Genomic DNA, 24945 nt, shown 5'->3' with positions numbered 1-24945 from the left:
GTTTCCTATCAAAGTGTCATGATTGATGAACGTTTAATCATAGAGCAAAGTTGTAAATAATAAAAACCAACACAAGTTGAGGTTATTCTGCATTTTATTAATCTCACAAGCAGTTGTAATAGTGGTTGAGACCACGTTCCCTGTGACATCAAAGAGATACAGAACATGGGCTGAACTGGTTGCATACACAACATAACTAATAAGCCATTTGCGAGTTAGATTTGAATGATGTCTGGTACAATGACTTGCTTAGTCACAAGTTACCGCTTACATTTGAATTCCTCAGACTAAAGGGACAGTTGGTATATCACATGATTCGGGGAAAGCTTGTGTATAGCAACCGAGCAGACCCTGGCAGAATTGTCTATGGGGCCCGGGTGGCGAATTTTTTCCCCCCAAACGACATTGCAATATTTTTTCCCCTGCCCCTGTGATTGGCTCTTTCCGTCAGATTACGTCATCATGAAATTGGCCTCCTCTTTCACCAAATCATTGCAATGACGTTTTAGGAAGAAAAAAAATTGCGGCCGGGTCATCTCGTACGTAACTAAGCTTCCCCGATCGGATCATGTGACATAGCAACTGTCTCCAGAGTCTGAGGAATTCAAATTGAAGTGGTAACTTGTGATCAAGCCATCATTGTAATGGTTAATATAAAAATCTAACACGCAAGTAGCTTATTGTACATACTAAGTTAAGTAGAGTAGAAAAATTTGATAAATTGATCACACAGCTGTATAAAAATAGTTCTATATGAATGGTTGTGTGAGGCAGTGCTATCGGCTCTGTTAGTAGTGTAATGCAATGCATCACTCATCAAGTGTTACACCAAAGGGAAAACTGATTCGAGTGCATTTAAAGGAACACGTTGCCTTGGATTGGTCGAGTTGGTCTTTAAAAAGCGTTTGTAACCGTTTTGTATAAAATGCATATGTGTAGAAAGATGTTGTAAAAGTAGAATACAATGATCCACACAAACATGCCTTGAAATTGCACGGTTTTCCATTTACCTCGTCGACTAACACGGTTGGCCAATTATGGGAGTCAAATTTTTGACTCCAATAAATGGCCGACCATGTTAGTTCGCACAGAAAAAAGAAAACCACGCAATTTTGAGGCAAACTTGTGTGGATCATTGTATTCTACTTTTAAAACATCTTTCCAACCATATGCATTTTATACAAAACCAGTTACAAACGCTTTTTATAGACCAACTCGTCCGATCCAAGGCAACGTGTTCCTTTAATATAATTTTTGGGTTGAACAAAGAAACAAGTTCTGAAGTTCTGAAACAAGTTCTGAAGTTTATGAAAGCGGGATTTGAACCAACAGCCTCCAGATTAACATGCCGGTGTTACACTTATACTGAGCTATCTAGCCCTATATGTTGCCGGTCTCCCCTATTTGGTCAATATCTGTGTTAAAGGCAGTGGACACTATTGGTAATTACTCAAAATAATTATCATTATTAAACCTTTCTTGATTACGAGTAATGGGGAGAGGTTGATGGTATAAAACATTGTGAGAAACAGCTCCCTCTGAAGTGATGTAGTTTTCAAGAAAGAAGTAATTTTCCACGAATTTGATTTCGAGACCTCAAGTTTAGAATTTGAGGTCTCGAAATCAAGCATCAGAAAGCACACAACTTCGTGTGACAAGGGTTTTTCTTCTTTCATTATTATCTCGCAACTTCAACGACCGATTGAGCTGAATTTTCACAGGTTTGTTATTTTATGCATATGTTGAGATACACCAAGTGTGAAGACGAGTCTTTGACAATTACCAATAGTGTGCACTGTCTTTAACACTCATTTAGTGTAAGTATTCAGTATATAAAAATTTAAAAATGCTCAGTACAATTTTTCTTTACTTTATGTCTCTAAATTTGTATGGCTGTATTTCAATCATAATTTTTATTTTGAAATTATAATCAATTGGACTTTCTTGATGTAGGTTTGATAAGGTTCTTGTCAATTTTCATGGCTTGACGATGTGCAGTTTTGATTGAACTACTGTTGTTGATTTCAGTATTATAATTACTATTAAAGGTTTTGAAAATATCTAACTCAAACTTACCACCAAATACAAATTAATTTAAAGTTTATATTATTTTAAGTACTACAAAGTAACATTTAAAGTTAAACTTATAGAAAAGGATATTTTAAAACTATTTAGAGAAGATTCCACATAAAAAGGCAAAGCAGCGGCAGCAAAAAATATATTTCAAGAACAGACTTACACAAATTATCTTTTAGAACAGGGTAAAAAAAATTAAGATTTTTGCAAAAATTTAAAAGACGGGGATCAAGAACTTATCTTTGGCAAGAGAGATCATTGTTGATATTTCTTTACTGATTTGTGTTACAAATTTGCATTAAAATGCTTAAATCAGTCTCAGATCTAGGATTCAATGATAAATATTTGTTGATGGTGGAGACATATAATGAAAAGGAGATTTTAAAAGTTTATTACCTTGCTAAGCGATTAAGCCTCTTTGACGCTAAGATTCAGCCTGTCAGTAAAAAAGACAATAAGGCTTTCCTTCCTTTTAAAAAAGCCACGCTCTCCGAAACAGACAGTGTTTTCAATAAGATCTTGAAGTCCCCGACCAAACAGTGTCTTAATCAGGAGTTTCAGACAAAGACTTTCTGGCCATTGCCGTTAAGAGGAGCCAGTCTTCTTTCAGGTTATGCCAGTTGTAATTGTTGCATAGATCCAAAAAATTAAATGTATATCGAAAACCTAGATATTAGTACTTGTAATTAATTGCATACAAATAATATATATCTCGAGCATTTATAAGGCATCATCATGAATAATAATAATTTATTTGACTTATTATTGCACAATGCCAGGCGGCGACATTAGAGCCAGATCATGACAGAAGCACAGAGGCAAACCCCTTCTTTGTACCGTAAGTGTATGGCCATTCTTTTACGAGCATCACACGAATACAAATGGATTACATCAAAACCTAAACACAAATGTTTTTTTTATAAAAAAATACATACTGGTACTCTTAATGTTGTATAAATGTACAGTTGAGTTTGTGTATGTAATACATAAGGCAGTTTTACAAAACAGCATGTCCTAAAAAATGTTAAACTTAACTTTTATTATTAATTTATTGCATTATACTACGAGTTTGTATACTTAAAAGTATCCAACAGAAACATGTATACATGTACAAAAGAAAAGCTTGTGATTGAAAGCTTATATACAGGCTTATACAGAAAACAACTTAATTTGCTTTAAAAAAAAACATGGTTAAATTTTGTTGTAATGCTTTAAATTACACTCATATTTCCATCAAAACTTGGGACGAATGCTGCCAAATTTTCGAACCATCATTTGATTGAAATTTGAGGCTAACTACACTTTTGGACATGTACACAAGAAAACTTGAAGTATGAGGCAGGTCTACGTAACTTCACACTCTTTGTCCGACTATTTCATCTACAGCATCTGTATACAATAAAAATAACCCCAAAAAATTTAAATTCTGATGAATAATAACATTTATTTCCACGTTGTTATCAATATTATTAATATCAAGAAAGTATATCAAGGTTAAAAATGTTGCATGATCGGAAAAGAATTATTTCCTAAGGAACAACTCGCTTACAAAAATCCAAAAACCAACGAGAAACAACATCAAAACATAATAGACGGATCGTCGCGCACAAATGCTGGGCGCCGCTGGGGTGTCTTTGTGCCTAGTTTCGTGCACAAAGACATAAGAAAATTGTTTTCCTTTTCACTTTTTATGGGAACTGAATGTCTTCCTCGACAATCTATGAAATTTCCTTGATATGGCTGCTTATATCACAACGTACTACATTCTTGATAAACTTGTAAAATTAAGCAGAAAGTAAAATACTGAAATTCTGACAAAATACCTTGCCGATGTAATGCATTTTAGCGACCATTATGCAGTTTCCACGTCTTTGACCCCTAACTCGCCTAAGACAAGCACCTTTTTCAAGATGATTCGCCTTCTATTTTGTTGCAAATATTTGTGGTCAGTAATTTACATTGGTGTATCATGATGTCCTGTTTAGGAAACGTTGAGGAAAACATTTAATTTCCATAATGAGTGAAAAATTTAATTTCCATAATGAGTGAAAAGAAACATGATTTCCTCATGTCTTTGTGCACAAAACTAGGCACATGTACACCCCAGCAATGGCGCCAGTGCTCAACACTTGTGCGCCCGGTGCGTGTCGGATTAGTCTATAGACTTACTCTTTTCCTCTTCTGGCCTGTCTTCAGCCAAGCTGTATGAACCTATTTGGAAAAAAAACAAAATATATTCTGATATGTTTCTCAAAGGAAATTGCATGTGGTAATAAAATATAAATCATAACAAGTAGGTAAAATGTTTGATCAGTGCAATTGAATTGAATTGAGTTGAAATGAAATGAATTGTTTTATTCATCAGGTATAAAAATATATGAACCTTGAGTACCAACTTAAAACATAACATAACATAAAAACATAAAAAACAGAAAAGAGAAGTGGACCCCTCCCCCAATTAAAAGAGGCCAAATTGCACAGGAAATACCCCCTTACCTCTTTGGATGCGTGATCGAACGAATTTCCAAATAGTCCTCCAATTGGAAAGAAGAATGCCCCACAGAAAACCATGAAGGTTATACGAAAAAAAATTCCAAAAGTTCCATTGTGGATGGCAAGGTGCTCTGTCCGGTCCATCTTGACAAAGAAAGAAAAATAAACAACTTAAGAAGAAGTAAAGTTGACACATCAATAACAAAATTGTATTTGATACGTTTATCACTTAAAATTATATAATCTTTGGTGCAGGATGCAAACACATACCTGTGTCTTTGGTAGTAGGATGTGTTGTGTTCCCGACTGGGGTAATCTCATCATATCCTGGTGTTGGTTCTTGGGTAGTAGTTACACTGGGTTTATCAGGCTCAATGGGTTCTTCAGTTGTTACATAACCTGCAACTTACAAAATATAAATTATTTTAATGTATATAAGGCTCGTTTTTACAAAAAGCCAAAAGAAGCACATGTTCACCCCCCAGCCTGGGCCTGAAACAGGGTTAAATACCCCCTATAGACCCTTTTTGCTATGAAAGTCGCCATCCTGTAGGTCAAACCGTATGCGCGTCCAAACGCGTACATCAATGAAGCACGCAGCACACAGCTTTCTTGGTTTGATTTCTTGGGCACCTGCACGCACATGCGCAAAGACGCCATGTTGTAGGGCAGATATTTGAACGATGACGTCATATTCAATACGGTCTATACAGTTCATATGGATGTAGGCTTGGGTATCATCAATCAGAAGCGTGGCTGGTAGAGCAAAAAGCACTACCTCCCAAACTTTATACAAATCAATCAAAAGCGTCTCGCTTAAAGCCGTTGGACACTTTCTGAACAGAACAAAAATTAAAAGTTCACAGATATACAAATTATTTACAGGGTTTACAAAAGGTAACGGTGAAAGACTTCCCTTAAATTATTATTCCATGAAATGCTTTACTTTTTGAGAAAACATCAAAACAATTATCAATTAAAGTAACAGATTTATTTTAAACACATGTAATGACACGGCGAAGAAACATGCACAAACAAGGGTGGGTTTTCCCGTTATTTTCTCCCGACTCCGATGACCGATTGAGCCTAAATTTTCACAGGTTTGTTATTTAATATATAAGTTGTGATACACGAAGTGTGGGCCTTTGGACAATACTGTTTACCGATGTTGCGCGATTGCTTTAAAGACACAAGCGTCACGACCAGGAGTCGAACCCACACTCTGCTGATCAAACTCACACACCAGAGCAGAAAATCTGGTGCTCTTAACCGCTATAGGCCATAAGACGCCACACTATTTGCATTATGATTGTGACTCACCAATCGTAGGTTGTTGAATTGGTTCCAGCGTTCCAGTTGTAGGTTGTTGAATTGGTTCCGGCGTTCGGTCATTAAGACACACTGCATCCGAGCGAGGGGTACCCTGTCGCACGGTGCAGTCTTATTTTCTTGCATGTTCGGGTGCTGTTGTTATTTGGCTGAAAATAACCCACATGGCAACGTGTACATCGGATTTCAGTGCCATCAGCTCCATCTGAAGAAAAAAATTAATAAATGAATTTTTTTATGAAACACAGCCAATACTCACGTAATTTTTGTTTACGTTTCGACTAGTTTCATGAAGCACCGCCAGTCGGTTGGTGGCGCTGTTTCCTGCTACGGCCACTGGATGGTGGTTTGGCCCATTGTGTCCTCCCCATATTTCATGGGAAGGGTCCATTGAGTCAAGTGAAAAGGGCTTTTGAGAAGTGGTGGCTCCGAGAGGAGATAAGCACATATTTTTTTCTTCTTTTCAACGATCAATTTAGCCATTAGTGAGGTCGAGCACAAACCAGTCATTATAGAGATTGTGTCAGTTCCCAACAAAAACATATTATATTATTTCCAAATCTATTACAACGACTGTTCTTCAACACCTCATATCTATAACCCCAGAGGAAAAATATTGTTTAGTTTCTTACGTCCTGGAGTTGGTTCGTATTCCGCGTCACATTTTGGGAGAGGCAAACATGTATCTGGTGATGTCATGTAGTATCCATCAACGCAGCCACACACCGTATCAGGTCCACGGGGTCTACAGTCGTGTGTCTAGAAATAAAAAATGAAAAAAGTTAGTAATATCATTTTGTTTTATATTGCTGTCGAGTATACTAGTTCAAACATTATACTTGTCCTGATGTTTATCTACTGCTTCAAGGACAACTGGGGACTAAGAAATAGAAAGGTTTGTGGTAACACCAAGTAATGACTATCTCTAATGAGTTGGGGTGGTTCTGAAAAGAACCGATGGTTTCAACGCGACGTTTCGATCAGTATGCTCTGATCGTCTTCTGGAGAAAGCTGGACTCTGATGCTGCTTGCTGCTTAAGTACTGTGGAGGTGGATTGGTGATGCACGAAGGCGGGAACTAAGACTTTTGATTCTGCCCTTTTCGCACTGTGTCTCTTATCCCAGGGGTCGATTTCACAAAGAGCTAAGGGCCAGTCACACTGCATCGATATTGGAAACGATAAACTATCACATTAACAATGCATGACCTCGGTTGGTTGATTGAGTGTGCGCGTATTATATAATGCGTTCTCTTTGCGTCGTGATTGTTTTCGTTATCGCTGCAGTGTGACTGGCCCTTAAGGTTAGGACTAGTCCTAGGAGATTATAAAAAGTTAAGGCTTTTCCTAAGTTAGGAGGAGTCGTCCTAACTCGAGATAAGACTAGTCTTAACTCTTTGTGAAATCCATCCCTGGGGAGGCCCTGGGACTTTTTTACCTTACCAGTAACCCAGCGCCCTTCTACACTGCCCACGCCTAGGTCCCTATTCCATTAGCGCGTTTCAAGAATACCCTGGGGTTTTACCGCTTACCTCTACTGTCCCTGGGGTATTGCCATTGCATGGGCAGACTGAGGGCAGACCGAGGGCAAAGCGATCATCAGGTAAAAAATACAAGCAGTCTACATTCTTTGGATCGATGAGTTCCCACAAAGAACTCAACATAATAGTTCACAAGTTGGATGAATTATATCAAATTCATAAATACCCCAGACAGTTTCTCTACTCCTACTGGTGGAGAGCGCGTCACGTGGGGGTGTTTAAATGGTTGATAATGACCAGTGTTTATAACCGGCTGGCTTCCGCGTGTCAGGCGCGCAAGATTATCACGCGAAACGCAATTCATAGCTATTAGTAACAGCGCGTAATCTACTTTTAAGCGCGCGCGCGTAATCTATTTCTAAGCGCCGTACACACAACCTACGCGCAACAGACTCTTCACACAGTTTTTGAAAAAAAATATAATTTCAAACCTCAAATTTTCAACTGTCAAAGTGTCTGTAATTGTATTTTTTATAACGATTTTAACAAAAGGGCATTTATGAATGGGAATAAAAGAGTAGTGACTCGTTCTTAAACGTCCATTTAAAACCTTGCGCTAAAGGCCCTCGCCATATTCGGCTCGGGTAACGGCTTTAAACGGCCGTGTAAGAACTCGTCGCTACCCTTTTATTCCCTTATTTAACTATCTTACCACTTCCAAAGGATGTAGGCATTTCTTGCACTTAAAACCTCGGCTACAGAAGTTAGAAGAGTTCATAAACTGACCTATCGGCACATGTTTACATCTTAAAGCAAAAATAAAATAAGACAAAGAAAATTTTAGCCAAACCTTAACCGCACTGGTGTAGGGCACTGGACACCTTTGGTTTTGGTGTATCCCAACATATATGCATAAAATAACAAATCTGTGAACATTTGGGCTCAATTGGTCTTTGAAGTTGCAAGAGAATAATAAAAGAAAAAAACACCCTCTTTGCGCAAAATTGTCTGCTAATAAAAGGCTTCAGGCCTGATGTCTTTTAATATTTGAGTGAGAAACTACCTCTTTCTCAAAAACTACAATACTTTAGAGGAATTAGCCGTTACTCACAATGTTTTATACTATCAACAGCTCTCCATCGCTCGTTACCAAGTAAGTTTTTATGCTCACAATTATTTTGAGTAATTACCAACAGTGTCCATGCCTTTAAAACTTTTTATATTTAAAAAATAGGACATGGCTTAGGCCTATATTTTTGTGAGCAAGTATTGCATAAAAATTCAGATCGAGTAAATCACCTGCAAGAATTACCATTACTAAGGGGCCATTCATAAAAGTCAATGTTAAATATATTTTGATATTTTTTCGAAATTGTGGGTGGGTGGGTGGGTCAAAAGAAATAACTTAAAATCGAAATTCATTTGTTTTCTTCTTTTTTTCTTTTCATGAAAAAATAAAGAAGGCTGCTCAAACTACTCTATGTTGGAGTCCTTTGACCTAAAAAATATCTCCATCAGTTGAGGCATTACTTTGTTCTTTAGTTTATAGAATATACTGTGATGCAAATCAATATTTAAAAATCAAAATTTTGGGTGGGTGGGTGGGTCGAAACATTTTCGAAATTTTGTTGTTGTTGTAATATTGACTATTATGAAATTATGAATGACCCCTAAACTGAAGCCATTTATAAGCTGACAATTCTTTGAATTGAGTCTGTTGTTGGAGTCAAATACACAAATTTACTTACTCTGACATTTGGGGCAGTTCCAAATTAAGTGGATCACATGTGCAATTCTTGATGAGAACATCTCCAGGTCTACAGAATGTACAAGGACACTGGAGGCCATGTCCATCTATATGGTCGTAGAAGATTTCATGGACTTCTGTCCTTGTAATACAATTCACACCCTGTGAAGAAACCATTTAACAAAATATATTCAGCTTTCAAGAGGAGCTCTTTGAAGATGATGTTTTGTGATGCGCTCATTTTCCAATAGCTACAGCCTTTATCGAGCCGGTATGCTTCGTTTTTGAAAGGGCAAGGGTGTGCACCAAGGCATTTTCTCCTTGGTAAATGGCACCCCAAGAGGAAATTGTAAGTTTCTACTGTATCATTTCAAGGGCATCAAGGCGATATTGATGATGATGTCGTATGCTATGCTGATCTCGTTCTAAAGCCTGTAAGCCAGTTAACAGCTAGGTCCTCAGCGAGGTGAAGGGCTTCGATGCCACCATCAATGTGAGAGAGTGGGCAGTCAGCTATCATGTGGTGCATCGTCTGGGGTTCACCACAATCACAAAGCCGAGATGCAAGGTAGCCCCACTTGTGTAGACTACTAGGGCCATGCGTCTGTACGGAACCGGTTTAAGATGCACCAATGGCCGCGGGAGAGGTCTATTCCCGGCAGCTGGATGGTGGGGTCAGCGAGGGGCATGGAGGCAATCGCCTTCATTGCCTCCGTGAGTTTAATTTTTACAGATAACATTGTAGGCATGTGTACTCAACTCCCGCGAAAACATTTGCAGTGAAAACAGGGCTGTGACATCAAAATTCGTGTCACATTGGCATTCACGGAAAGTATACTTGGGTTTAAGTGTGGCTAGGGTTCGCCCAGAATGTCAACAAATGTGCTAGAGGGCTTAGCTAGAGGGTTCTCATCATTTTGCAAGCTGGTCCAAAAAGAGAAACATGTAGTCACTAAGTTTTAAAGAAACTTTAGTAGCGTTGTTTGTAACCCTCGTTCCTCTTGGATGGTTATCTCTCAGTAATGATATCAAACTCTTATTTTATAGCGAACATATCTACCAACATACAGAAAGAGAGGTCATTGAAAGTTATGAATTCTGAGACCCAATTATATAGCACCTTATAAGGGTTTATAAGGTGCTACGGTGCATACAACAGCCACAGCCAGGAACACTGAGGCGAACCGCTTCTGTTTTCGATAAGTGCACTGGTTTCTTTTACATGCGTTTCCACAACACATGGGACCAATGGCTTTATGTCCCATCCGAAGGATGAAGCAATGGTATGTGTCTTGCTTATAACAGTGTATAAAGGATACAAGTGTCACGGTTGGGTATTCGAACCCACACTCTGCTGATCAGAAATACCAGAGTTTGAATGTGGTGCTCTAAACCGCTCGGCCAAGACACTTCCACAAGGATCGAGCGATATGATTATCTCAACTAAAAGACAAGGAAAAGTTTCCGTATGGCGCCACCAGTTTTTCATTCGATATGAAATAAAATAGTATTTAATTTACCTCAATACAATGAGATATCCCTTTTTGTAAAAAAGAGTGAAAATGTGGTGGCGCCATACGGAAAATTATCCAAAGACAAAGATAACAAAGACTTACATTTGGTCCCAAAATAGAACTTGAAGGTTGAGTGCTGTCACTTACTGATGGAACAAAAACTATTAGCAGCATCCCCTACAAGAAAAAAAATTAAAACATCACGGTTCAATGACATCACTCCACAAGCGGCGCCCCTATCTCCTAAGTGTTGAGCCGGTAAGCTCATGTCTAGACAAGTCTTCCAGTCTTGTTTTTTTTTATTATTAAATACTAAATAACAATAAATTCTTACTGTGACCGTTTAATATCTTGAACCAAAAACAAATTATTTACAAATGTTCATTTTGAGTCTGATAAAATACCATTAATTTCTATCAAGTATTTTGGGAGAAAAATGTGTGTTTTTTTTTTTTTTTTAAATAAACTGAATCAGGAAGATTGTTTTTCTGGTCTTGTTAAAACAGTTCTGGTCCAGTAAACATTTTGAGCAACAAGCCCAGTGGTCTTGTGGACTTTCCCTCAAAATGCGCCGTATTTTTGGCCCCGTAAGGATGCGCTCAATAGTATGCAGGGCTGTATGCTTCGTTTTTGAAAGGGCAAGGGCACCAAGGCATTTTCTTCTTGGTAAAGGGCACCCTATGATGAAATTGCAAATTTGTACTGGAGCATTTCAAGGGCACCAAGGCAATGACCAGGGGGCACGGAGGCAATCGCCTTCGTTGCCTCCGTGAAGTATCAGGCCTAGTATGTCTATCACTTCCGGGGGTATACGCGATTTGTCGTGCACAGTTTCAATAGGCGTTCTGTCACTTTTGTTGCGCCGTAGTTTTAAGTTGCTTTATAGGTGGGTTGTATCGGCTCCTTCAAATGTCTTATTGTTCGTGATGGATTTTTTGAATAACTGTTTTGGGTATGAATGAATATACCCCCCGGAAGTGAGGGAGAGTGCCCTCACGTGGTCAAAAATATGGCCCACTTGAGCCCTGCTTAGTACGATATTATCTTTTTAGAACTTGTTGATGCAACCCAACGACTGTTCAGGCCTGTATTGTATGCTTGTTTTGAAAAGGGCAAGGGCGCCATGGCATTTTCTCCTTGGTGAAGGGCATGTTATGAGGAAATTGTAAATTTCTTCTGGAGCATTTCAAGGGCACCAAGGCAATTCCCAGAGGGTATGGAGGCAATCGCCTTTGTTGCCCAGGCCTGACTATTACATCCACATCCAATAGGCCTAATGCGTCAATGGAAAACCTATTGTTGCGATAATTGAGCCCCATAATTAATAGTGCCAAATATGCTGGAGAGAGAGGGAGTCCAGCGTATTTGGCACTATTAATGGGGCTACGATAATTGTAACCCTCTATCCTTCATTACAAGAATCGTAGCAATCCGGTCAACGACCATCAGGATGGAGGGTTCAATTATCACACATGGGCGGCCAATCGAACATGGCCAACCAAAGATGTGACCACATGCATGACGATGTGACCACATGCATGACATAGTCTAACGCATGAACGGTCATTCATCGCTCAACAACGATAATAACCAACGTTTTAATTTTATAAATAATATTAGCAAAACACGAAAGTAGAAACCATTGATTTTTTTTTATTATGATGAATATCATTTTGGAAGTGTAGTGAATGTGGCCATGGCAGGCCAGGTGTTTCTGAATAAAGAAATTCACTACAGAAGCAGCCCCCCCCCCAAAAAAAAAAAGCTGATGTCAATAAAGGAGGCAGAATGAGAGTGTAGTGTTTAGTGATAATTTATCGATCAGCAAACCCAGCATAATATCAAAGGAACACGTTGCCTTGGATCGGTCGAGTTGGCCTTTGAAAAGCGTTCTGTAACCGTTAGTTATAAAATGCATGGGTAGAAAGATGTTGTAAAAGTAGAAGAGGATAACTTTACGTGTGGCGCCACCATTTTTCACTAATTTTTACAAAAAGGGATATCTCATTGAGGTAAATTAGATACTATTATTTCGTATCGAATGAAAAAGTGATGGCGCCATACGGAAACTTTTCCATAGAATAAAACGAGCTACACAAATATGCCTCGAAATTGCATGGTTTTCTTTTTACCTCGTCGACTAACAATCATGGTCGGCCATTTATTTATGGGAGTCAAATTTTTATGGCAGACCATGTTATTGTTAATACTACTAACTAGTATTACTACTAGTATTACTAGTTCGTGACGTAAAATAAAAAAGGAAAACCGTGCAATTTTGAGTGATACTTGTTGTTTGGATCATTATGTTCTACTTTTGAAACATCTTTCTAACTATATTTATTTCAAACGCTTTTAATAGACCAACTCGTCCGATCCAAGGCAACGTGTTCCTCAATCTATAAATAATTAATATGCTACTTTTTAAAGTTCTACCATGAGTTCTATTCACTTCGCGATATTCAAAGTTTGAGCACGAGCTACCCTTGCGCAAATGAAACGAACTAAAGTTTGCGCCGAGAAAAATTGCAGCTTGCTTGAATTTCTAAAAAGTCCATCTTTAAAAGACTGCGCCGAACATGTTTATTGTTTAGTGCAGTTTGCCCTGCTTGAATCTTGGCTTCATTTTGTTCAGTTTCCGAGTGAATGATATTTATTTTTACATCATCAAATAACGATTTAGTCACTTACCAGATACAAAACAAATAGTGTATGATACTTTGCCATCCCGGAGGAATTACACGCGTTGTCTGTCATTCGGTTTTAACGAAATCTTGAGAGATTTTCGTCCAAATCAGGCAGAAAGAACAGTGAGCGCTACAAATACAACATTCAACGAGCGATCACGTACACACGAAACACACACACACACGTATGTGACGTACCACCACCACCACCATGACCATGACTCACCACAAAACATTGGATTCGTCCATCTACTCGCCGGAGCAGTATGGGCGGCCAAACTGGCTAAAGTTATTAAATTTGTAAACTAAAAGACAACACGAAAAATCAAAGATAAGATTTTAAAAATAAAAACAAACTCAAAAAACAAAGTACAAAAACGCAATACCAATTATTTGTTTATTAAAAAGACAAACCTTATTAAGGAACACGTTGCCTTGGATCGGTCGAGTTGGCCTTTGAAAAGCGTTTGTATTCATTTGTTATAAAATGCATAATTATGATTAAGACATTTTAAAAGTAGAAAGTATTGTGAGAAACGGCTCCATCTGAAGTAACGTAGTTTTTGAGAAAGAAGTAATTTCCCACGAATTTGATTTTTGAGCCCTCTGATTTACAATTTGAGGTCTCGAAATCAAGCATGTGAAAGCACACAACTTCGTGCGATAAGGGTGTTTTTTCTTTCATTATTATCTCGCAACATCGACGACTTTAAGCTCAATTTTCACAGGTTTGTTATTTTATGCATAAGTTGAGATACACCAAGTGAGAAGACTGGTCTTTGACATTCCAATAGTGTTGTGTTTTTTTAGTAAACAAATTGTTTAATTGCTGTTGCGTTTTGTACTTTGATTTTGGAGTTTGTCTTTCTTTTCAAAATCTTATCTTTGATTTTTTTTGTTTGTCTTTTAGTTTACAAATGTATTAATTTTGGTCAGTTTTTTTTTGTTGTATTTTATTAATTTTTGTCCTTTTGGCCGCTCATAGAGCAGGGGCGCAGCTATAATAGGACGAGCAATCAGCGGACGAGTTTGACACTGTTTTTTTGCAGTGATTGTGCAACTGTAAACATGGAAAAGGGGAATTCCCGTACGAACAGTCTACGCATCAATTTCTACTGTAGAACTATCTCCATGTTACTGTTAGTATTATAGAACTTAGAAGTTTAGTTTAGCAAGATTATGTCGTATTTCCTACCGTAGTATTTCCTACACGATACCGGCCGAGAAAAAACTTCAGAGAAATTTGTGTACCGTATCCATTTCTACAGATCTGCAGAGCTGTGCAGCAACGTACGCGTCGTGACCATGGATTTGTCCCTGGCCTTGTTCGTGTGTTCGGTGATGGTAATGTTTGTAATGGTAGGAACTGGAAATTTATATCATCATCATCATGAGCTTACAGTTATGAGATAGAAATAAGTCTATTGTAACTTCTGGCAAATATTGTCCGCACCTCACCATCAATTTATCCCCTAAAATAGCTCAAAATACACTCCTGTATTAAACTTAATATAATTCACTGTGTGTTACTATATTAGTAATATTAGGCCCACTAAAAATAGTGTTATAATAATTACAACTTGAACTCTATCTTATCACTCACTATTTAGAACACAAACTAGTATCTAACATGGTAAGTGATATTATACTTTAAATTATAGTATAATACAAATTATCCCCAAAATCCCAACTTTGGAAGTTGAATTATCCAATTTATTTAATTTAAAATTTGTTGAATTGTCTCCCAATGTTTTGGTTCAAATTTTACAGTGTATCAACGCTGACACTGACAGCTACAGCGAAGCCGCCCAGAAAGGAGAGAGGAGCACGACTGCATCGAGGTACATACTTGGCCCAGACGTAAGTGAAACTCAATTGTACTGCCTGTACAGTAGTAAAAGATTTTATCCAAGAGTGTAAAGTAAAGATGCTTGATTTCGAGACCTCAATTTTTAAATCTGAGGTCTCGAAATCAAATTCGTGGAAAATTACTTCTTTCTCGAAAACTACGTCACTTCAGAGGGAGCTGTTTCTGACAATGTTTTATACACTCAACCTCTCCCCATTACTCGTAATCAAGGAAGGTTTTATGATAATAATTATTTTGAGTAATTACCAATAGTGTCCACTGCCTTTAATAGTGTTAACTTCCACTGAGCTATGTAAAAATTGTGCCCTAAGTAATTCTAGCCTGTTTTGTGATGGCAAAGGACGGTACAAAATGGTTGAATTGTCCTGGTGTGCAATTTAAAATTTATTTGAAAACTTAATCGCTGCTTTGGTTTTGTTTTTTTAAATTACTGAAGGGCCAAATGTCTGTTCTTCGTGATAAGTTTGATCCAGATAAGCGATACAAGCATGACGATGCAAATGGAATTTGTTGCTGCGGTCTATGCAACCCGGGACAATACGTTAGATCCTTCTGCACATGTTCAGCAGTGCCATTTGACATTGAACCCCAGCAGATTACCAAGTAAGCTTTATTGTGAAGTTACTTTTGCTCCTGAAGGAAAAAAACAAAGAGGAAACTTTTGGTGTCGAGTCCGAGCGGTTAAGAGCACCGCCACCGAACTCAAGCACTGACCCTGTTCAAGGGAGTGTGGGTTCGGGAGTCATGACAATTGTGTTCTTAAGCAAGACAGTTAACCACTGCTTCGTCCTTCGGATAGGGCGTAAAGCTCTAGGTCCTGTGTGTTAAATCAACTATCAACGCATCTAAAAGACCCCAGTACACACTTATCGCAAAGAGAATGGGTTCGCCCAGGTGTGTCTGGCAGTCTTCAATTATGAAGGCTGCACTAGAAAGAAGAAGAAGAAGAAACAGCAAAAAGAAAAGAAGTAACATTTAACCCCAATACATTTTATTTCTTTGATATTATGGCATAAAGTTACAGATCCCCCCAAAAAATTCTGCATGTTTTCATTTGTTCTCAGATGCCAAAGAGTCGACTATGGATTCGAGTACATGGATAGGCCAAACAACTCGACTGTTCCATATAAATGCACAGAAATGTGCAAAGCGAACCAAGAAAAGGTGATTGTCTGAGTCCTCATTCATAGATAGAAAATACACTAAGTTTTTCAAACCTTGTTTGTTCTGTTTTTGAACGAGTAGCCTACCAATTTTGTACCAGTTTTACCTGCAAAGCAGCAAAGGAGAATCTTTGCCTTAAAGGGAAGGTACACGTTTGGTAATAACATGTACTCGAAACAAATATTAACTTAAAAACTGACATGGTAACGAGCATTGGAGTGCTGTTGATAGTAACAGCCTTGTTATTTAATGCTTATGTTGGGATACACCAAGTGAGAAGACTGGTCTTTGACAATTACCAAACGTATACCTTCCCTTTAAAGACACTGGACACCTTTTGTAATTGTCATACCTCAATTCAATACCTCAAAATCAAATTCTGAGGTCTCAAAATCAAATTAAAATATTTTGAAAACGGCGTTACTTAAGAGGGAGCAGTTTCTCACAATGTTTTATACCATCAACATCTCTCCATTGATCGCTAACAAGTAAGTTTTATGCTAAAAATTATTTTGAGAAATTACCAATAGTATCCAGTGCCTTTAAGGTGTGTCATGGGGTCGAGCAGTCTAGTGCGATGGACTCAAGTTAGTTTTGAACACAAAGACACTGTCGTGAGCAAGACGCTCAAGAAACCATAATTACTTTATTCTTCAAACGGGAAAGTGGGTTCAAAATAATTGTTAGCATAAAAAGCAATGGAGAGCTGCTGTAATATGTAAAACATTGTGAGCAACTGCTCCATCTGAAGTATCATGGTTTTTGAGAAAGAAGTAATTTCTCAATAAAATATTTGATTCGATTTTGAGACCTCAATTGAGGTCTTGAAATCAAGCATCTGAAAACTCACAACTTCAAGCGACAAGGGTATTTTTTCTTCCATTATTCTCTCGCAACTATGGCGACCAATTGAATTCAAATTTTCACAGGTTTATTTTGTGCATATGTTGAAAAACACACAATGACAAGACTGGTCTTTGACAGTTACCAAAGGTTTTAGTGTCTTTAAAGGCAGTGGACACTATTGGTAATTACTCAAAATAATAGTTAGCATAAAACCTTACTTGGTAATGAGCAATGGGGAGACTCTGATAGTATAAAACATTGTGAGAAACGGCTCCCTCTGAAGTAATGTAGTTTTCGAGAAAGAAGTATTTTTCCATGAATTTGATTTCGAGACCTCAGATTTAGAATTTGAGGTCCCGAAATCAAGCATCTGAAAGCACATGTCTTCGTGTATCAAGGGTGTTTTTTCTTTCATTATTATCTCGCAACTTCGATGACCGATTGAGCTCAAATTTTCACAGGTTTGTTATTTTATGCATATGTTGAGATACACCAAGTGAGAACACTGGTCTTTGACAATTACCAATAGTGTGCAGTGTCTTTAAGTGTGCCTAATAAATGGCTAAAATTCTTCTTCTGAATTTTCTTTCTTAACTTTTTATTACTACAATTCTTTATACCCACAGACCTCTGATTGCACGCCCAACGCAGACATAACTTGTCAATGCATTGAGGGATGGTTTAATCCCAATGACTCGGGTGACGACAACATCCCAAGTGAGTGTCGAAGAATTCCAGGCTGTAGAGCAGGAGAAGAACCAATAAGACAAGTTTGTAAGTTCTAACGTTTTCTTTCAAGGTTTTCTTTACATTTGCAGAGAGATGCTCATTGGTTAAATCTTCACAGTGAGGTGATGATATTGGCCCCCAAAAAACCCTGAGCGGGATGGTGATTGAAAGTAGGGAGGTGGGCCGCCTGACTTTTTAAAGAGCAGCAGAAATAAGGGAATCAATGTGTGGTGAAGAGGTTTTCAACTAGTGGTTCAAACCCAACGAGGCCTGGTTCTTGATAATTTTACTGAGACGAAGTCAAGGTAAAAATAAAAATAAATAATAATAGTTGGTGTTTATAAGGCGCTTGATACACCCGATGGGCACTCAAAACGCTTCCACCAATAGTACCCCTGGTCACTTGGCTTTAATTCATTCCTAAAATCATCTTAGCTCCCTGGGGAGTATACAGCCTGTGCTGCCAACATAGCACACTAAGCTAAATCAATCACAAGAACCATCTCTGACCTCACAGGTACCCATTTACCCCTGGGTAGAGAGAAGCAATTAAGTGTCTTGCTCAGGGACACAAATATCGCGACCGGGATTCGAACCCACACTCTACTAAACAGAATCACCTGGGCCCAATTTCATAGAGCTGCTAAGCACAAAAATTTGCTTAGCATGAAATTTCTGCCTCGATAAAAACAGAATTACCAACCATATGATTTTCAGGATGAGCAAACAACAGCTGATTATAAGTAACCAGCGATATGCAACAAATGGAAATGTGGTTGGTAATCCTGCTTTTATCAAGGAAGAAATTTCATGTTAAGCAAATTTGTTGCTTAGCAGCTCTATGAAATTGGGCCCAGAGATTTGGTTCGATGTGAGTTTCGAATGTTGACGTTATGTTTTTTTTTTACTTGTAGCAAACGATGTGGTGACATATACCTGTCAACAGTGTCCGCAAGGTTACTTCAAACTTGAAGGTAACAGCACCAAATCCTGCGAGCCACACAGGGTTTGTGAGACCAGACCAGGGAGTCGAACGTCTGATGTGGTATGTCTGAACGATGACTTTGGTCCGTCAGACAGAAATACAGTTTCATCCACTACAACATCTCCCCCGACTCAAGGAACACAGCCTAGACTCGGTAAGAAAATGTATTCTTAAAATCTCCCTTCAAGGTTGTTGTCAATAAAAACAAGTGTCAATAATAAATAACCAAACTGTGAAGAACTTAAGTAGAAATCAGTTATTTTGTTAGTTGTACATTATCTTGATTCAAAGAGAGTAACTGTTGACGGTGGCAGTAGATAGTATTCGATGCTGTACCATACCTTGATTCAAAGACATGACTTATTGTAAAAGCCGCAGAAAAAGTAATAGTATTGTTACCATTTGCAATATTGTACTGATTTCAAAGACAGTTAGCATGCCAGATTGCATAGAAGCTTCACAAACATAACACTTCACCTTTGATGTAAAATAATGCTATAGAGCCAAATTACATGATTTTTTTACTGTGAAATTCTGAACTTAACTTTTTTTATACAGGTTGCCTTAAGCCTAGAAATTGAGCCAAGTTAACAGCAATAATATATCTGACCATTCCAAAAATGTACCTTTTCTTAATTCGAAGACAGTTAGCACACTAAGTAGCAGTAACAGTTGCTCACGTGAAAGATTCTCTTAAACAATGCTGTATGTTATTTGTGTGACTTGCTCCTAGTTTAGGCTATTAGTTGCAACTAATACTTTGCACTTTTTGTTCTTACAAAGATGAGATAACAACACCATCCAATTCCCAAGGAAAACATGACACCCAAACTACAACTAAAACACCTGGTAATATTAAATTTACTCTTTCTTAAATTTTCTCATTTTTTTCCCTTAAAGCCATTGGACCCTTTCGGTACGGAAAAAACAAAAAAGTTCACAGATTAACAAATAATTTACAGGGTTTACAGAAGGTAATGGTGAAAGACTTCTCTTGAAATATTAGTCCATGAAATGCTCTACTTTTTGAGAAAACGGTAAAACAATATAAATTCTCGTTAGCGAGAATGACGGATTTATTTGAAACACATGTCATGACACGGAGAAACGCGTGGAAACAAGAGTGGGTTTTCCCGGTTTTTTTTCTCCCGACTCCGATGACCGATTGAGCCTAAATTTTCACAGGTTTGTTGTTTTATATATAAGTTGTGATACACGAAGTGTGGGACTTGGACAATACTGTTTACCGAAAGTGTATAATGGCTTTAAATTGACTCTTTCTTAAATTTTTTTCAACTGTTACTTTTCTTTTGGAATAGCCTGCTGCTTGAAGAAAATGAATTTAACATGCAAAGAAATATATACAAGTACATAAATGCTCAATTGTCGTCTGTGTCAGTGCTGTTTGGGTGCGTTCGATTAGCTTCCCTGTGTTGACCCCTCGGTGCTCATTCGGGCGAGTTGCTGACAAGAGCTAAGCGAATGATCACTCACCCTCTCTGGTGACGTCATGCACCTCAGGCCAGCCTCAAGTGACCCGTTCCACAAGCAGGGCACTTGGGGCTGAACCGGGTGAGCCCCTGGAATGACGATAAAGCTGTTCGAACTTACCGGGGGCAGACTGGGGTCGACCCAGGGAAGCTAATCGCACGCACCCAAAGTAAGCTATGGATATTAGTATCAGTAGCGTGGGACATGCCTGTATGGCAAAACTAACCAGATGAACCAATGGGAAAGCTGCAATATTTCAAACAGCTAAAGTGGCAGCCCGACTGTCTCAAAGAAGACTGCAATAAGCATATAGGCCTACCGAGTAAACTTATATTGTTCACATAGCTCTGATGTGCATATATCAGGGACAACAGATTCACCTGGCAAGTCTGCCACCACCTTAGACTTGTGGACAAGTCGTTAAATGTCTGTTGCGGTGATAGCGTTCTGACTCTATTCTCAATCTCCCGAGATTCCTGCGGTATTCTCGCGAGACTGCTGGCCATGGCCCCGCGAGACTACTGCTCTCTCAACTACGGGAGTAGAAGTCAGCGACCAGCCGTTCGCGCAAGAGCAGTGATCTCATGAGAGCACCGCCACAACTCGACTATCTCAGCACGGCAGACGATTATAACGACTTGTCCACAAGTCTGTATACCACAAGCTTGAAGTGAACTAAATTGAATAATAAATAGCCTGAACAATTTACTTCCAGGCTCATGAATTACGCCAGAGATCACCTTTGACCTCCCATTAATTTTACATGGCCTTTGGTCCTGGATATTCACAGTTAACTCTGATGTACATGTGTATACATATAAAGCCAATACCTGTTTTTGTTGTTGTGCAGAGCTTACTGGGAAGCCAGTGCAGCAGTTTGGGTATGAGACGGCCTTCGTTGCTGCCGTTATTGTTATTGTACTTCTAATTGTGACCAATGTGGTCTTAACCATAATACTATTTAAGACGGCCTGTAAACGGTCTGCAGAACATCAACAAGTCTTGCCAGTGGCATATGCACCAATTAAATGTAAGTAAACATAATAATATACATGTATAGTCTTGAGCGCACGTACACCAATAAGGTACTCAAGGCGCTTGACAAACAGAAACATGTTAAGACAAGGTATTAAATAATTTGAATTATGAGACTGATTAAGTGTCTTTATAATGATTGTTTTAAAAATATTTAGTCTTAAGATGTTTATCTTTGATTTGGGGGTTAAATAAAAGAAAATTAACTAGAGCGGGATTTGAGCCAATGACCTCTGAAGTGAGGTAGGGGAACTATCGCAAGCCAGTGTTGGTGGTCTCCCTATTTTCTCAACATCTTTGTTTAGTCCTGCCAGTCAGAAGCCGTGGCCCAATTTACCAGGTCAGTTTCCTTTGTAGTTTATTGTTAGATATCTGACAACAAAACAAGTGAACCCTTTGGCTGCCACTTCCCAGGTGGCCATCCCTGGCTATATGATGGCAGTTATCAACAGATCCTTTTCTGTAGCTGGTCCCAAAACTGTGGAACTCTATCCCTCATCAATATCAGGAATGCTCCTTCTATTGCCATTTTCAGGAAAAGTTTTAAAAACGGATTTTTAGCAGGGTGCCCTCAGGTAGAGGTTAAAAGAAGATTGCTCATTGACCTATCCTGTGCATACATAGATTGTGCTTTTCATTTGTTTCATCATTTTTTTCTTTTTCTTTTACCTCTAAGATGGCGTCGTAATGATGTCATCAATGCATGAGGGTCATTGTTAAGTCTGGGAATGTGTTACTAACTGTAATCACATTCACTAATAAATTACTTTTTACCCAACCTCACCACCCTTGATGTTGTCCTTTGTGTTTCCATATTCTTGCTTGTGGTCAAGCCAGTCCCTTCCCTTCACCCCCCCCCTTTTTTGTCCCCCTATTCATTGTTTACCCCCTGCTGTTTTATGTATGCTTTCTAACCCCATTCATGTATTTCCACTTCACTGCTTATGTTTCACTTAGTTACCTGTTCATGTTTGTTGTGTTGTCATTTAGCCTTCGAGAAAGACTCTGCTAGGGTCGAAACGTCAGGCCATTAACTATTTTTTTGCATTTATACACTCGGTCCATTTGGTTGGTAAGTTGTTTGCAACAGCTAATTCTATTTCCTAACTGTAATCACTTCAGTTCTTGCAACAACAAAATAAATCTTCCCAAATCTTTCATTCTCTAGTACGATGGGAGGAAGCAGAGCTGAAATCCATACAAACACAAACTGTGTAAGTTGGAACTAGAATAGGAAGGAGGAGAGACTAGAAATTACATCAGGAGGACTTCATCCGACAACAGATAAACACATCCTGTTATATTATTATTCAAAGTCTCTCGGGGACAGATCACGTGGAATAGAGGAGTGCAAAAAGGGACTGACACTATTGGTAATTACTCAAAATAATTATTAGCATAAAACCTCACTTGTAAACAAGTAATGGACAGCTGTTGATAGTATAAAACTTTGAGAGAAACAGCTCCCTCTGAAGTTACATAGTTTTCCAGGGATAATTAAAGAAGTAATTTTCCACTAAAATATTTGAATTTTATGTCAGACCTGAATTTGACTTTGAGGTCTCAAAATCATGGAATCTGAAAGCACACAACTTGTGCAAAAGGGCATTTTATCTTCCATTATCCTGTCGCAACTTCAACAACCAATTGAGCTCAAATTTTCACAGGTTTGTTAGTTCATATCTCATATGTTGAGATATACAAAGTGAGAAGACTGGTCTTTGACAATATAACCAATAGTGTCCAGTATCTTTAAGAATCACGAGAATTTAATTTCTTGTTGTCTTTCTTTTATTTCTTGTTAGCATTGCTGACATCAATTGGTGCAGGATTGCTAAAAAGAAAAATTCTTGTTATTACAATTTTTTATGAGCATTGCTAATTTTTATACCCAGAAAAGTAAACTTTTAAAAGTATTTTTCCCGTTGATAAAATTGATTAGCAATGTAAACTTTTATACCCAGAAAAGTAAACTTTTATACCCAGAAATATTTTTCACATTTTGTCAATTTTGTTTTGTCTTCACTCAAATGTAAGTGTAAATCGACACTTTTAAGAGATAATAATCAAACTTTACAAACATGGAATTGAACCACTGCAAGTGGAAGTGATTTTAAACTTTAAAGAGTTCATGCAGATTTTTCCCGCAGGTAACCTCTCTCTTGAACAATATGTACAAAGTATTGTATTTCATTATTTGAATTAAATGCAAGATTGTAGTCATAGTCATGCCTAACAAAAATGCAACGTTTTGTTACAAGTTTCTTTTTTTTAGTACTTATATTATTTTTGAATACATTTTATTTCGCCTTTTATAATTAGAATAAAGTTTTGTTTAATATCCTTATGTAATAGTGTAAGCCCCAGCTTTTGGTCACCCAGTATCGATGATGTATTTTGAACTTTCTTTGATTAATTTAATCTGTACTCATTACTTCTGTGCTTTTATACCTTTTATGATTGCTGTGTGTGTAGCTTAGTACCAAAGTGTTTTGTTTATTTTTTAATTCTTTCCGTCCTTCATTTATATCTTCCTCTTTTCTTTCAAATTGATTTGTTGGAACTTAGAGAAAAGGAAAACCATGATCACCCTCTACTTAAAAAATGTGTTTTAACAGTATTTCGTTTTAAATTATTCTAGTACTTTCATCACTTTCAAGAACACATGCCTTATGTTAAACGATATCGTTGGGCTGATTTGAAACTTTCTCAATGATTTACTACTTTAATGTGTAAAACCTACATGACCTATACATAAAAGTTAAATTATTCAATGAGGTATGGCGGACAAGATAGGAGTGTACTGTTTGGTTTGTGTGTTTACACACAAATTTACCCAAACCTTATAGTTTTTTAGCATTGTGTCCGCCATATTTAAAAAGGCTTATAGTCGTGCCGCCTTGACAAGTTTTGTCAAGTTGTAATTGGGTGGGCTTATCAAACCCTGTCCAGTTGGTCTTTTTGTGACCTTGCACATATTTCCCCAGGGCTTTTCTGTGGTTTCTTGTTGCAAATGGGCAGAGCACCCTTCTGCAAATTTCATGACTCTGCTTATCGCCGAATTCTGCGCTTACAACCACGATTCTCCGCTTATGTGTAAGCGCCGAATTTCTGCGCTAGCCTTGTAAGCGTAGAATGCTTGGTAACGTGAAGTACACATGCGCAGAAGCCAAAATTCGCCGCTAACCCGTGAAATACGCTTGCCGTTAGCATGGAATTCCCTGCTTCCGTAAGCGCAAATTCTGTGCTTACGGTAAGCAGTGCCATGAAATTGGGCCCGGGTGCAGTATCGTAAAACGACAGCATCGGCGCGCTGCATTTGTGTGGGAACCTCACTTCGGCTCAGCTTCCAACCAAGTCAACACCGAAGAATTAATAATAATTTAACTCATGACAAAGAAAAATGTCAATATTCTACCAGTACTATTGTTTTCTTATCCTTTTTCATCATTTATGACTATGATATTATACCATCGCTGAAGTATTAGGCTTAAATTTT

The 24945-nt window shown here is 38.1% G+C and overlaps 2 protein-coding genes across 2 annotated transcripts; one reads left to right on the top strand and one right to left on the bottom strand.

Moving 5' to 3' along the window:
- Positions 1-3378: 3378 nt before the first annotated feature.
- On the bottom strand, positions 3379-13506 carry LOC117302758 (tumor necrosis factor receptor superfamily member 5-like). Its single transcript, XM_033786777.1, is given in 11 exon segments — positions 3379-3465; positions 4246-4287; positions 4573-4713; positions 4840-4968; positions 5890-6008; positions 6010-6103; positions 6531-6657; positions 8091-8184; positions 9127-9287; positions 10742-10816; positions 13331-13506. Coding segments are annotated over 11 exon segments (1083 nt in total). The 5' UTR covers positions 13397-13506; the 3' UTR covers positions 3379-3430.
- A 902-nt stretch (positions 13507-14408) lies between these two features.
- Positions 14409-22880, top strand: LOC117302757 (tumor necrosis factor receptor superfamily member 1B-like). Its single transcript, XM_033786776.1, has 9 exons — positions 14409-14685; positions 15097-15186; positions 15633-15799; positions 16261-16360; positions 17833-17980; positions 18850-19074; positions 19704-19769; positions 21262-21441; positions 22615-22880. The coding sequence occupies exons 1-9, from the start codon at positions 14632-14634 to the stop codon at positions 22662-22664; spliced, it is 1080 nt and encodes a 359-aa protein (XP_033642667.1). The 5' UTR covers positions 14409-14631; the 3' UTR covers positions 22665-22880.
- The last annotated feature ends 2065 nt before the right edge of the window (positions 22881-24945 follow it).

This window comes from Asterias rubens, chromosome 18 (genome assembly GCF_902459465.1).
Source record: "Asterias rubens chromosome 18, eAstRub1.3, whole genome shotgun sequence".
In the NCBI taxonomy this organism is placed as follows: Eukaryota; Metazoa; Echinodermata; class Asteroidea; order Forcipulatida; family Asteriidae; genus Asterias; species Asterias rubens.
This window is presented reverse-complemented; position numbering and strand designations above follow the sequence as displayed.